The sequence below is a fragment of the Chenopodium album genome, chromosome 13 (genome assembly GCF_948465745.1).
Source record: "Chenopodium album chromosome 13, dcCheAlbu1.1, whole genome shotgun sequence".
Taxonomy (NCBI): Eukaryota; Viridiplantae; Streptophyta; class Magnoliopsida; order Caryophyllales; family Amaranthaceae; genus Chenopodium; species Chenopodium album.
The window spans coordinates 51,362,230-51,377,663 of record NC_137846.1 but is presented as its reverse complement, the minus strand read 5'-3'; the positions used below and the strand labels follow the sequence as shown (position 1 = coordinate 51,377,663).

Genomic DNA, 15,434 nt, shown 5'->3' with positions numbered 1-15,434 from the left:
ATGTCGAACCAAGCTATGTTGTAAGTCTTAAGTTTACAACTTTACACCGTATTAAATTTTAATAATTACATACGGAGTTTTTAAATAATTAATTAGTCTTATAATTTATGTTTATCATAATATTGGATGGATTGTTATTATGTCTTAGAGAGATGAAACCAAGAGAGAATAGTTGTGAGGATATTGATATCGAACTGAAGACAGGAGCACCATTCTTCCATGTCAATCTTACTAAGACGAATGTTTTTCCTCTCTATCTTTTGGTATGTTTTTTCTTTCATCTCTTTCAATTTATAAGAATATAGGTAGATAAAAAAAAAATATGATACATACATTTTATTACGTTATTGAAAAGTTTGTTTGATTACATCTATATTAGACAATACCGGCTGAAGGTGCTCGAATCCTGCCTAACATCGAAGCCCCGGTGATCCTGACTCGTGGCACTGAGAGTTGGACGATGAATTACGTTGGTAAAAATGTAGTACATAAAAGGTTAGATAAGAGATGGAAACAGTTTGCTGTTGACAACAAACTTAAGGTTGGAGATGTTTGTACTTTCGAGCTCATGTCGAAAGATCCAATGATGTTGAAGGTTCAAGTTCTTCGAGGTGACTTTCCGGCTGCTCTACTCAAAAGCGGCGAAGAAGAAGAAGAAGAAGAAGAAGAAGAAGAAGAAGAAGAAGAAGAAGAAGAAGAAGGAGATACAAGCTATAATCCTATAGTTGTTGAGTAAGAAAACTATTATAGGTTCAACTAGTATTAATTTATAAGGTTTACTTTTAAATTTAGTTAGTAGAATAATTTCGATGTTTTTAGGGAGCACTGAAGTATGTACTATGTATTTCGAATTAAGATGAGATTATTGCATTCAAAACAGGTCAATGTTATTATTATTATTATTATTATTATTAGAGCTAGTTGATTATTATAAATAGTAGTAACATTATTATTAGATAAAGTAATTATATCAATTAATCCTTGTTAGTATGCATTTATAAGAACAAATAAACTGCATTTTCCAAGTTTTAATAACAGAGCAGTTTTAGTATTTAATCAGGAAGCATTAGAAATTAGATCTCTATTACCTTGCTTCAAAGTAGCTATGCACGTAAAAGAGAGAAGCTCCCGGTTAATGGTTGAGGTCCAAGAATATGTTTTATACTCTATCAGAGTCAAACTTAAATATTATCAATCATAGATTTCTACTTAAAATAAAGGTTGGAGGTTTTGAATTGCGATTAGAATTATGCAAAAATTCTGATTTATGAAACTACAACTTCAAGGGGAAAAAGGTCATAGAATGAACTTAGGGGCTGCGAAGCTCCAGTATGACAAGTCTTGGTGGGAAGAAGTGATTACATTGGAATGAAAGAAAGTCATAAAAGCAAACTGCAAGGAGGGAAGTGGAAGAATATCAGAGCTGGTTTAGCTTCATATTTGACAGGAGAAGATACAAAATGTGCACAAGTTTGACAAAACAAATACTCTGTAACAAAGCTTATAGAGCACTTGAGTTGAGGTAATTAATGAAACCCATTGCAATGAATTATTCAAAGCACATCATCAAATGCTACACAAAGTTTGTGTTTAGGAATAGTTGACAAGTCCAATGCATCTAGCCAATCTCAAAAATGGATATATAGACAATATGCCGGTATCCGAAGAAAAACACAACAAACAAGCAGAATTACTCCCAACAATAGGCTGATACGCCACAACTATAAACTTCTCCGCAACCCCATTACAAGAACTATCAAGCCTAGATATAAACTCTAAAGAACTCAGCCTGTATATCGAGCTCCAGGGTTTTGGAAGTGGGACCCACTCACCGGTAACTGGGTTTATGACAACCAAAACATAATTTCTTGTTGTGGCCCAAATTTTAGGCCCATCATTTTAATTTAGTGGAGTATTGTGGATATTCAAAAAGCTTTTGGAATGGTTAATTAAGGTCCATACTTGTTCATGATTTCTCTAGAATAATAACCTATTTGAACGTTCTAAAGCATTATTGACATTGAAAGCAATTAGAATATAATACATGGTTCGGGAATTTCTACAATATCATGGATACAATAATGATGGAGGAATTTTTGGAATGTTCCGACTATTTTTTCCAAACTCCATCTACAACTATAAATATAGGACATGGGCATTCAATCATCACACATACACACAAGAAGCCAAGTCTATACACAAGCTTTTCTACCTATCTCACCTCCTTATAATTCTCTACCCATTTACCTTCTCTACGAATCTACTATTCCTTATTTTTAGAGTTTCCTTTGTGAGTTTCAATTTTGAGAGTTCTCTTGTAATAATCACCCTTTTAAAGGTTCTTATAGTATTTTATTTTTCATATAGCAGATTATTTTTGGTGCTCGTCGTCTTTTTTTTTTTTTTTTTTTTTTTTTTTTTTTTTCTATTGAAGATTTTTTCCACGTTAAATATTGTGTGTCCATTTCTTTACTCTTATATGGTCTTTACCTATCTCCTACTTCCTCCGTTTTTTTTATAGTTGCAACAGTTTGACTTTTACAATATTCATGTGTTTTACTTTAATTAGCTTTGACGATTTATACATAAATAAAAATATAGTCATGTGGAATCTTGTTAGATTCGTCTCGATTTGTACAATTTTAATATCTAAAATTTATAATTTTTACATATTGATATCAAAGATATTACCGATTCAAAACATGCATCAGCAAGCGTAAAAAAGAAAAGTGTTACAACTATAAAAAAAAAAAAAATAGAGGAAGTATTTATTTTATCAATCTTTACATTTTTAACTAGTTTTTGGGCCGGACAATGCCCCGAATTATTACATGAAACTCACTGATCATTAATATGCATTGTAATTTATGATTTAATTTTCTTTGAATGAATATGTGTTTTTTTAAAAAATAATTAAACCACGTGTTTTATACTTATATATATTTCTTTTTCATATTTATAACATGTTTGATAATTAGCTTAGATGGTTAAATAGTCAATTTTATTGTAAGTAGTTTGGGGTTCGAATGCCAACATGCACAATGCAGGATAATGTTTATTTTTATTTATTTATTTTTTTTTTTTTTATGGTTAGGGTAAGGACCCTAGCCGAACCTCAACCATTACAGGTTTTTTGGTCTGATATTTGCGAGTCAGACACTTTGAGATTAAGGGAAGGGTAAGGGATCCCACCCATAAAGTGCCTCTAATTAAAAGAGATTGAACCCCCAACCTCAAGGTTAAAAGGTGTAATCTTTCCCACTAAACTAAACTTAGCTTGATACCAATAATATAGGATAATTTGCTTACGATACCCTGTATGTCGTATGCCTAAGTCAAATTTCATGTACTGTCAAAGTCATGTTAATTTATACTTCATATATGCTAACAATGTCAACTTGGTGCCATCTTTAAATAAGACTAGTGAGCTTAAATTTAACATTAATTACGTAGTATGTATACTAAAAAATGTATAGCTAATTCACCTAAGTGTTCCATTTTTTTTTTATTTTAAATCAAATGTTATAAGCTTGACCCCCTCTAGGCCTCTATATGTTGGTCCAAGATTGACCATTGATGGAACATACTTCATAGAGGTGGTTTCAATCATGTGTAGGGTGGTCGGTTGCACAGTGTCTCTAACAGCCTGTTTTCATTTACTGAACTGAATTGATTGGAGTTGAACTGAACTAATTGGAGTTGAACTGAAATTAAGCTAAAGAGAATAGGCCCAATAAACTACTATAGAAGGGCTTTGTTTTTGAAATTTATTTATACAAAGTAAATTGAAAACTTGTTAATCAGTCATCTATTATTTTATTTTATCACAAAATTTATGATTTCATAAAATATTTCATTAAAAAAATGATTTTAGGCTCAATTAACAAAATTATACCGGGCCATTTACTGTGTTAGCATTTGTAACCCCGTCTTTGATACTTTGTATGTAATTACTCGCACTAGTTCAAGTGACAGCTTATTGGGTGGTTGTCTATGTTATTGAAATTACTTCGTATATCTGTTATATTGTTATCGGATTAGCTTTGATATATTTTTCAAGCTTTTCCTCCATTTTATAATAATCACAAAGCTTTTATTTTATTTATTTTTTCATAATAAATGCAATACTTTTTATTTGGTAAGGAAATATTATTATTCTATTATTACTCTCTCATCAACCCAATCTGTAGGCGTGTAAATGAACCAAACCGATGAATAAACTACTCGGGTTCGAGCTCGGTTGAAGCTCGTTCATATTCGTTTATTTAATAAATGAGCTGAGTGTGAACAAATTTTGAAGCTCGTTTAATGAATGAGCTTGGACACGAACATAAATATGCTCGTTCTGATATGTTCATGAACAAATCGTTTATTTATTTTCACGAACTACTCGTTTATTTATGTTCATGAATTATTGATTTATTCATAATTTGTTAATTTAATTCTTAAGTTTATACGGTGTGATTAAGATTTAATTATTATGCTACTTTTGAGATTTTCAAATGTCAAAAGTACAAAGGTCGTTTATTATAAAAGCTTGTTTATTATTAAGCTCGTTCATGAATCACTCATTTATCAACTCGTTTAATAAACGAGCTGTTCATGAACCGTTCATGAACATATATTGTACTAAATAAGCCGAGCTTGAACAGATTTTGAGCTCGCTTGAAAGCTCGGGATCATGCTCGGACTCGCCTAAGTTAAATGAACTGACCATGAACAAGGTAGTACTCGACTTGGCTCGACTCATTTACACCCTACCAATTTGACAATTAAATTTATATGAAGTATTATAAAATATACTTCGTATACGGAGTATTGTACTATTCTAAAACTGTGTGTATACACTAATATTGCAATTACTTGAATTGCAAAGTTGATACTACTCCCTTCGTTCTAAGTTTTTTATTTTTTTATTTTACGGATTTATTTTTAGTGTTTTTTTTTCATTCTTTAAATAGTAGAGTATTACTTTTGTTAGACCCTCTTTAATGGTGAGACTTAAGTGGGTATTTTTAGGAGAAAGAGAGTATTTTTTGCAATGTACACCAATAAGTTGGTAATTAAACTTAGCAACTCTAAAAGAAAGTTGCTAAGTTTAATACTCCCTCCGTCCCCTTTTGATAGTCCCTTATGGACATTTTTCACGGGAATTAATAAACACAAATAAGAATAGTTAAAGTACATTGAAAAGGTAAATTGACATTGGGTATGCAAAAAAGTAGAAAGAGAAAGTAATAAAAGTACCTGGGAAAACAAAATTTACATGAAAAAGTTAAATTTGCACAAATATTGTTACAAATTGGAGGGAATTTTGGTAAAAAATTAATATAATGGTTGTTGGAAAAAGCAAATGGGGTGAACATTTTGGGACTAAAATTTGTCCATAAGGGACTATCAAAAGAGGACAGGGGGAGTACTAAACTTTGAGTCCCATTTGACAAAAAGTGTGGGGCCCTTGTCAATATTCTAATATATTTTGTAATATATTTAAGTTTTACCTTTTTTTTTAATCTTATAATATTTGATACTCCCTCCGTTTCACTTTGTTAGTCCCATATAGAATCAGTCACAAAAAATAAGAGAATGGATAATATTTGGAATCTTACATTTTAGTACAAAAACTGCTTTAATTAGTGCTATCATATTAAATATTCTGATTTTTTTTTTCTTTGAAAAGCATCCATTACAATGCTTGTTTTAAGTGAGGAATATCAATCAAAGGCCATGTCATCAATCCACTACTAGGATTGATGACCAATCAGAATGTTTAATTACCGCCATGTCATCAATCCACTAATGGGATTAGACATTATTAGATCGAATTTTTTCATTACAGTATTTAAATGAATTTTTGTTTCCCTCCAAACTTGAGTTTTTTTACAGTTTTTTTACAGAAGCTGAAAAATTAAGCGCCAAACAACAGTACCCTATGCCTATTTAAAATGAAAGCAAATCATACTTAGAAATTTACAATAAAACAAGAACATTTCTTTAAAAAAGGAAAAAAAGGAAAAAAAAAAAAAGCCAGCATCATTGCATCCAAAATATAATGCCTTCAGATTTCGATTTGAATATTCCATACAAAGAAGATGATGATGACTGCATTATTGTTGAAGTCTTTGATGAAGATCCACTTGAAAATGCTGAATTTGAAGGGGACACTCAGCATGAGGATGAAGAAGAACCAGAAATTCCAGATTTGAATTTGGAATATCAACAAACTTCAGAACCCATAAGTGAGGAACATCACCAAGAGTCAACTAATGGTCATCAACAAGGCACACAACAAGTAGATCAAAACGTGACCCATCATAAGGCAAGGAGGCTCAGCGTTGAAGACAAGCTAGGTATTGTTGCTTGGCTATTGGACAAAAAAGTTAGGGGTATACTACCCCATGGATCAATCAAGGCTGCTGAAACTGAATTCAATCTGAATAGGAAGACAATCGGTCGTATTTGGAAGCAAGCAAAACAACACAGAACAACCTCAGGAAGGTATGAATGCAGAACCAAGTATCATAATTGTGGTAGAAAAAGAATCCAACTTAATGAAGAATCAATCACAAGCTTGTCAATGGGTTTTAGAACATGCATACGAGATTTGGCAGAAAAACGTCAAATTTCACCAGCAACATGTTGGAGAATGGTCAAAAGGGGACTCATAAAACCTCATACTAACGCGTTGCATCCCGGTTTAAAAGATTCACACAAAATTGAACGATTAGTTTGGATTTTAAGACTTTGTTCATTTAGATGAAAAATGGTTTTATCTAACCAGAAAATCACAAAGGTTATATCTTCATAAGAATGAGAAAGGACAATACAAGGCAGCAAAATCATCAAAGTTCATTCCAAAGGTAATGTTCACAGCATTTGTAGCAAGGCCACATTATAATTCAGCAGAGGAACTATGTTGGGATGGCAAAGTAGGAATCTTTCCTTTTGTAACCATTGAAGCAGTGAAAAGAAACTCAAAATACAGAAAGAAGGGGACATTGGTCACTAAAATTGTTGAATCAGTCAACAAAAAAGCGACAAGGGATGTACTCATAAATAAAGTCGTTCCAGCAATCAAAGCTAAGTGGCCTGAAGGTGCTCCTAAGGTAATTCAAATCAAACAAGATAATGCAAGAACACACATAACACAAGATGATCCAGAATGGCAAAAGGTTTATCAGCAAGATGGCTTCACATTTATTCTCATACAACAACCTCCAAATAGTCCAAATCTAAACATATTAGACCTCGGATTTTTTAGAAGCATTCAGTCCCTTATGCACAAGAAAATGCCAAAGGATGTTGATGAAATGATTGCAGCAGTTGAGGAAGCATTTGATGAATTAGATGCAAAAACATTAGACAATGTATGGATCACACTTCAATATGTGATGAATGAGATACTCAAACACAAGGGCTCGAATGACTTTATTTTGCCTCATAACAACAAACAAAAGCTGGAAAGTCAAGGACTTTTAGACAGGCAAGTTACAGCACCACAGTGGGCAGTAAAGGAGTGCTGGGACATAGTGAATGCGGCATATGATGATGACAATGTGGAATCAGACAATGAGGGGACAGGAAATCAAGAAAACACACAAGATCAAGTAATGCAAGAAGATAATCATTTTTTTGATGAAGATTGGGAAGTGGCTATACCTCATGGAGAAGGGACTTCTAATGGTATAAACTAGTTAATAATTGCATGTTGAATTGCACGGAGTTTTTGCATATGTTTGAAGTAGTTAAGTAGGACAACTAGTTGCTTCTAATAAAAAAAAAGGTAAGTAGTTTAAATTGGTTGAATTAAAGAAGGGAGCAATAATACTACTCCACTGTTTATTAGAAGTAATGTAGAATAAACTTAGCTCTTCGATTCCGCTGAATCACTAGCATAACCATGAATAGGGGACATGGAACATTCAGAGTCACTTAGTAATCGAATAAGCGAAATTAACAACAAAAAAACTTTGAACAAGCGAAATTAACCAAAAAAAAAAAAAAAAGAATCAGCAAAATTAACAAACAAAAAAAAAAAACTTTGAACAAGCGAAATTAACCAAAAAATAAGCGAAATGAATCAGCGAAATTAACAAAAAAAAAAAAAACAAAAAAAAAACAAACCAAACTATGAAGCACCAACGGTAATCGAATTATAGTAGTACTAAGCACAATTTTAATTGTTACAAATTGAACAAAAAGATTAGATAATTCAAATTATGAAGCAATAGTGGTACAAAGACTGTAAATCGCATGATAATTCAAATTATGAAGCATTAATGGTACAAGTACCGTAAATCGCATAATAATTCGAACAAAAAGACACGATAATCAAATTACCGTAATTCGCAGATTTCGATCACAAAATGATGTTGCTACGGAGTAATTCGGCCAATTCGAACACAGAAGGTGCAAAGAGGAAGATTTGAAATCGAAATTGTAAAAACAAAACCTAATTTCAGAGGAGAGAGAAAGCTAGGGTTCTTCAAAAAATTGAGATATGGTGAAAGGTTGAAGAAAGAGAAAAGAGGAAAAAATAGGGACGTTAAAATCAAAGTGTATTGGGAAAGAATTTATTTAGTGAAGTTGAATTAATCATAAAATCTAAATAGTATCCTAGGATAAATTTGGTAATTTTAATGGAATAATAAGGGTAGATTAGGAAAATAAAATAAAATAAAAAAGGAATAGATTTAATATGGGTAGATCATTTTAAAACGTCCAAAATAATATATGAGACTAACATTATGAAACGGAGGGAGTATTAAAAAAGAAATGGATTTGGTGGGCAATAAATTGAAAGTGACATTTGTATATGTTCTTAACAACTCATTTTATATTTAATATTCAAATTTGACTCTCATTATTGGAGATGGTCTTGACCCAAAATTATAGACTTCGTAATCGTAGTCCTCTATTTTGGTAAGTGTAGCTGTGTAGCCGTGTAGGTGTGGGAAAAGCTTGTAAATGCGGACTACGAAGTAAAATTGACAATACATCAAAGTCATGAAACATCAATATCATAACATTATTAGACACCAAGGAATTCCGAAAAGGGTACACATAGACATAGTCTATGTGTACCCCACATAAATAAAGATTTCTATTGGTTGAAGAAGTTGGCGCACGTGAATAGTTTTGAAATTTTCCTTTGAAAATTTTGCGAATGAAAAAATTTGAATTTTGAATTATAAATTTGAATTTGATTGTACTTTTGGTGGTGAATGATGTTGGAGGATTTGCGAGAAGACACCATGGAGGGCCGACGACGATGACTTTAATGTGAGGGCTGAGGACGGTGGCTTTAAGGGGAGGGCCGACATCAGTGGCTTTAAGGTGAAGGCCGACGACAGTGGCTTTAAAGTGAGGGCTGACGACGGTGGCTTTAAGGTGAGTAAGGTGGTTGAGAGGAAAGGAAGGGTCGGCGTATTCAAAGATTGACGTGGTTTAGAGTATGAAACAATGGTTGGCGAAATCAAAAAGTGATGTGGTCCATACGATAGTTGAAAACAATGGAGGCTGAAATCAAAGGCAAACTACGGCATGTGGGCAGGTGAGCGAGCGAAAGAGACGACGGAGACCAGATGTATTGCTGTAGTATTGAAGTTGTTATGAAAATATTTTGTAATTCATCATCCGTATTATTTTAGTATCAAAAATGATTGTTTTAGTATTATTTGTATTGAAAATGAATGTTTAATTAACAAAATTCATATCAAATTCTTAGTTGTGGTATAGTATCGACATAAATATCACAAAATGTTATAAATATGAAAAAGACGTTTGTTGGTGAATATTTTTCCTGAAATTCTTAGTCATGGTTGCATAATATCTAATTTTCAACTTGAAAAGAGTTTGTGAATTTAGATAAGTTAGTTATTGTAGATCTTTTAGAAGATGATGAATTCTCTATAACTATAGTAGTTGAAAACATTTGAGAAGAAATAATGGGTATGTGACTAATGGTGAATTGGTGAAGTGAGTTGATGGTAGAACATATAAATGGAGGAAGTGTTACCTTTATGATAGTTTCAAGACTTGTATTATTGATGTTAGATAGTAAAATTAGTATGAAAATATGAATATTATAAGGTAAATAAGAATTTGCAAATGGGTTGTTGAGGTCGGTTTGGGCGGGTCTCGGGTGGCGTTTATGGAGGGGTTGATAAAGGGGTTGTGGGCAAAAAGGTGGTCGACCGCTGGCAAGGAGGAATATAAAAGGGTGAAAGGTTAGGGAGGTGGTTTGTTTGGTGGTTGGCGGTGGATGAGGGTGAGGCCTTCCATGTAGTGGGGGTGGGTGGTTATTTTAAGTTTATAACAATATTAAATACAATTAATTGATAATAAGTACAATTAAGTGTGTTGTAACTTTTAAGTCATCTGATTTTTTTAAATAAAAGCATTTCCAAAATGTAGCTTATTGCTAAAATATTTCCAAAATTAATTACTAAGAAGACTACGGTTGCACATTATTATGAAAAATATCAATTTTGCGTGACTCTATTATCTAGCAGGAAAACTAATTAGTTAAGTTTTTTAGGTGTTGTCTTAAACTTTAATGGAGAAATCTAAGTTAAACATTCTTTGCAAAAATTCAAAAAAACCATAATTAATGTCTGAATTTGCGTGTCAATAATAATATTACTCGATTAAGATGTTGGTGAATATTTTGGCCCTTAATAATCCAATTTGAGGTGAATTTTGTAAAGTTATATCTTAAACACCTTATTTTGTGTGACAAAATATGTCTTTGGTACAAGTAGAGATGTCAATGGGGCGGGTCGGGGCGGATGTTGGCTTTCCCATCCCCATCCCCACCCCCATCCCCGCGACGGGTCCAAAATACATCCCCATCCCCATCCCCACCCCCATCCCCGCGACGGGTCCAAAATACATCCCCATCCCCGCCTTGACGGGTACAATCCCAAAACCATCCCCGCCCCACCCCCCACTTGGATATCCACCTCCACCTAATCCCCACCTAAGACCCGCCTTATCCCCACCTTCCAAACACCACTATATTACATCATAATGATTAAAAAAAAAATTGTTAAGTTACACATTTTATTTTTTGTTTATAATGTAAGTCTATTACAAAGTATTACACTTTTACTATATTATTTTACTTAATTTAGATTTAAAATAGTAATATATATATATATATATATATATATATATATATATATATATATATATATGGGTATGGGGCGGATACGAAGTAGGGCGGGTATGAAGTGGGGATGGGGCGGGTACAACCTAAAATCCACCCCCGTCCCATCACCCATGGCGATTATGGTTTTTATCCCCATCCCCGCCCCACCACCCGCCAAACCAGGACCCACCCCCGTCCCACAGGGGCGGGTCTCCTACTTGACCCGCCCCACTGACATCCCTAGGTACAAGCATGTTTGTTTACTACTCCTTCTATCCCTTTATTAGATTTCTATTTCTAGTATTTATTACTCACATAATAGAGAGAAGTAGGAATATAATTAAGGGACGGAGGGAGTATCTAGCAAATCGATGTGTTTTTGAAATAATTTTTTTCCAATTTATTTGTGACCTCAAATTTAAATAAATATGGCCTTAATTATTTTTCTGTATCTAATCTGATTTGGCCTTAATTTTTCTAATCTTATTTGAAATAAGTAAAAATAAAATGAACTAAGCATGTCCTTACTATGAAATATTACCGCAACACTTTACTTTTACATAATAATCGCAACACTTCGTATTTTAGTAAAAATGAAGACTCGGATCATTATTATTTTATTGTTTTACTCTCTCATCACTATCCCCACTTAAATAAATATTTTATAATTTTTGTCCCTTAGCTTACTATCTTCACTTATACTACAAATTAATAAAAGCATCTGGTTCGCATTAGTTTATTATGGACCACTAATATATATTAAAGACACTATAACCATTTTATAAATAGAAAGAAAGGATACTATGTTATAATAAAAGTTATTTTATTAGAATAAATTTAATTTCATAGTGCTATTACAAAGGTCATAAGAGGTTAATGTCTTTTAATGAAAGTTTTAATATATATATATATATATATATACTCGTATATATTAGTCATTATGAATAATAAAGGGCACCATGTTAAAACAGGAAAAATATGTCCAACATAACATTGGCTTACACGTGCATATTTTAGATTCATAATAATATAAAATCACATAAGTTTTAATAAAGGTTACCATGTTAAAATTAGAGTCACTATGTTCAACAATACGTCAGTTGCGCATGTATGGACTTTGGTCCACAATAATATTAGTGTGAACTAGGTCCACACAAGTTTTTTCTTACTTATACTTCTTTTTTATTTTTATTATTATTTTTCTATTTACTCATAACAATTAAATATATCTCCACTAACTATACTTTATAAAATTCATCCTATGATACCTATCATATAAATTTTATCCTATGATACCTATCTTATAATTATTTAATACTCCCTATCCTACTTATTACATATTTTTATATAAATTCAATTTAATTAATTTGCCTAAATGTATGTGCCGGTCAAAGTGTAATACTTTAAAAAATGAAGAATGCATACCCCCACTTAAATCTCACTATATTAAAGATAATGAAATTACCTAGATTAGTGTACATATAAGGTCAATGTTCGGTCAAACCAAACCATTAATTTAGTCTGATTAGATCTGAAAAATTACGTTCTTTAGTTCTTATCAAATTAGATTAGCAAATGAAAGATAAATTATAAAGGGATAGCGTTTAAAAATGGAAGGAGTATAAACTTTGGTAAAACTATGCATTGCACAGAATTTAGCTAGTTATTTATCGAACTTTGAATCTTGAGACCTAAAATGACCCCAAAAATCTGAGCAATTTTCTTGGCACACAAATTGAAAAGATTATGAGCACGAAAATCGAGGCAATAATTACAATGTAAAGTAGAATTAATTATTGGACAACTATGATTTATTAAAGTAATTTTCCAATTTACGTTGTGTTTGTTCACCTTTATTAAATAAGTTTTAGATCTAATATATTCAAATAGGATTTTATTATATTTATTGAGTTTAATAACTTCTAATAAATTTTAGTCCAATCAAATAATGTGTCATAAAGTTTCATTAAAGTTTTAGTCATGTCTAAAAAGTTCCACTCAAGTCTAATATGATATTGATATCATTAGTTTATTTTCTAATTACATTATTGTTTTTTATTAGGAAAGTTTGTAAAAAAAAAAAAAAAAAAAAAAAAAAAAAACCCTTTTATAGCAACTTTTTTGTCAAATAAACCTTATAATATTTTTTGGCTAGTTAAAATTTGATTGTAAATTTTTTTTTGTCGAAACCAAGAACCTTTATTAATGCACTTAATTACCATCTAATTTCCTCCATTTCTTCTAATTACCCTCTAACTCAATTAAGTATTTAACAATTAAATTTATTTATAAATAAAAAAAATTATAATTTTAAACCACCACCACCTATACCAGCCAATTCAAACATCTCCTTCGTGCGACATCCCTTCTACCCTACCCGAGCCGTCGCTTAATACCCCCCCATCTCTAGTGACCCATCTCCATCAACAGCCGACCCCTCTCCCTCTCCTCCTCACACTTCATTACAACTTATAGGGCATATGCTATTTGAAGATCTTGCTCTTCCTTTCCCTCCTAACTATCCATTACAACTTCATTTAATTAGATCAATATAATAATAATGCACGACCCTTTTCAATACAAATTAGCTTTAAACAAGTTTTCCATTAAGGTAAAAATGCTTTATCTGCAATTATTACAAAACACTTGAAAACTTATGCCGCTCATGTTAGGATTAGTGTGGAGATGGATAAATCAAGGAGGCATAAGGTGAAATCAATGAGGTGAAGATTTTGACCACTTTAAGAAAAGGGCTGACTTCAAATGAGCATATCTCTCAATCTAGAAAGGATTTTGAGATGATTCAAGTTGGATGTGATAGCTTATCTCAAGAGCTTTCCAACGACTGGTCATAAGCTAAATTTGGCCAAGAAACGAGGAAGTTATGGCTGTTTTACGAGAAGTTGTCCAGCAGGGGAATTCGGAGCGCCCGCTCCTATCCGAGGAGCGCCCGCTCCTATCCGAGGAGCGCCCGCTCCATTCGAGGCTCGTTTTCTATTTTTTCCAGTTTGTTTGAGCGGTCGCTCATGTTCTTTGGAGCGTCCGCTCCAATGGGTTTCACGGGGTTGCTCTGTTTTTTGGGCTCGGTTTTCTTTGTATGGTCATGATTAACTTTCTCCTCCCTCTTGATTAATCTTAGCCTTTGATTATCTCCTAATACCTAGACTATATATATTGTTTTTAGATCTCTTATTTCATTACTCACAAATATAAACACTTAGAGAGAGAGTTTATGGAAGGTTTGTGAGGAGCATTTGAATTATACACAATTCATGCTTGTAATCTTGATTTCATTCATCATCAATAATACTCCATAGTGCAAGGGTGGGTTTTTTCTCCCGTTTCGCGGGTTTTCCCACGGTAACTTTGTCTCACCTTTACTTGCTTTAATTATTCATGGTTGTTCTTGATTGTTATACTTGCTTGTTCATTGTTGTTGTGGGTGGATTGCAATTAGTTTGAACCCTTAATCCTTACAATTGGTATCAAGAGCCAAGGTTTGAAGCTTTGGTGTTTTAGTGATTTAGGGTTTGTGTTAAACTTGAATTTGTGATTGAATTACAAAGTTTGGGTGTTTAGGTGTTCAAAGTTTGAATCTTGAGTGTCAAGTTGCATTCTTTGTTGTTGAAAACCTATTGTGAACTTTGTGTGTTTGATTTGCAATGGAGGAAGGCAAGTTGAGAATTGAGAAGTTTGATGGGAAGGATTTTGGTTTTTGGAAGATGCAAATAGAGGACTATTTGTATCAAAAGAACCTATATTTGCCTCTTACTAGTAAACCATCGGGTATGAAGGAAGAAGAGTGGAAAGTATTGGATAGACAAGCTCTTGGAGTGATTAGGTTGACATTAGCAAAGAGTGTTGCTTACAATGTTAAAGATGTGACAACGACGGTTGGTGTGATCAAAGCATTGTCCAATATGTATGAGAAGCCATCGGCTATGAACAAAGTGTTCTTAATGCGTCGTTTGTTTGAAATTGAGATGAATGATAGTGGTTCCGCCCCCGAACACATAAATGAATTCAATTCGATAATCTCTCAACTAGCTTCGGTTGAGATCAAGTTTGATGATGAGGTGAGGGCCTTGATTTTGTTGTCATCGTTGCCTAGAAGTTGGGATACCGTTGTAGCCGCCATTAGCAACTCTTCCGGGAAGTCGAAGTTGAAGTGTGATGATGTGAGGGACTTAATCTTGAGTGAGAGCTTGAGAAGGAAGAACTCGGGTGAATCATCGGGTGGTGCATATTCTAGTGAAGGTAGGGGACGTGGAAGACAACAAAG

The 15,434-nt window shown here is 32.9% G+C and overlaps 1 protein-coding gene across 1 annotated transcript; it reads left to right on the top strand.

Annotated features, from left to right (window-relative positions):
• On the top strand, positions 1–1,372 carry LOC145575695 (B3 domain-containing protein Os04g0386900-like). Its single transcript, XM_081633518.1, has 4 exons — positions 1–20; positions 149–263; positions 380–611; positions 1,287–1,372. Exons 1-4 carry the CDS (start codon positions 1–3, stop codon positions 1,370–1,372), a joined length of 453 nt encoding a protein of 150 aa, XP_081489644.1.
• The last annotated feature ends 14,062 nt before the right edge of the window (positions 1,373–15,434 follow it).

Coding starts and splice junctions, on each gene's coding strand:
- LOC145575695 (XM_081633518.1), top strand. CDS start 1: ATGTCGAACCAAGCTATGTT. Junction 21..148: donor ATGTCGAACCAAGCTATGTT/GTAAGTCTTAAG, acceptor ATTATGTCTTAG/AGAGATGAAACCAAGAGAGA. Junction 612..1,286: donor GAAGGTTCAAGTTCTTCGAG/GTGACTTTCCGG, acceptor TACAACTTCAAG/GGGAAAAAGGTCATAGAATG.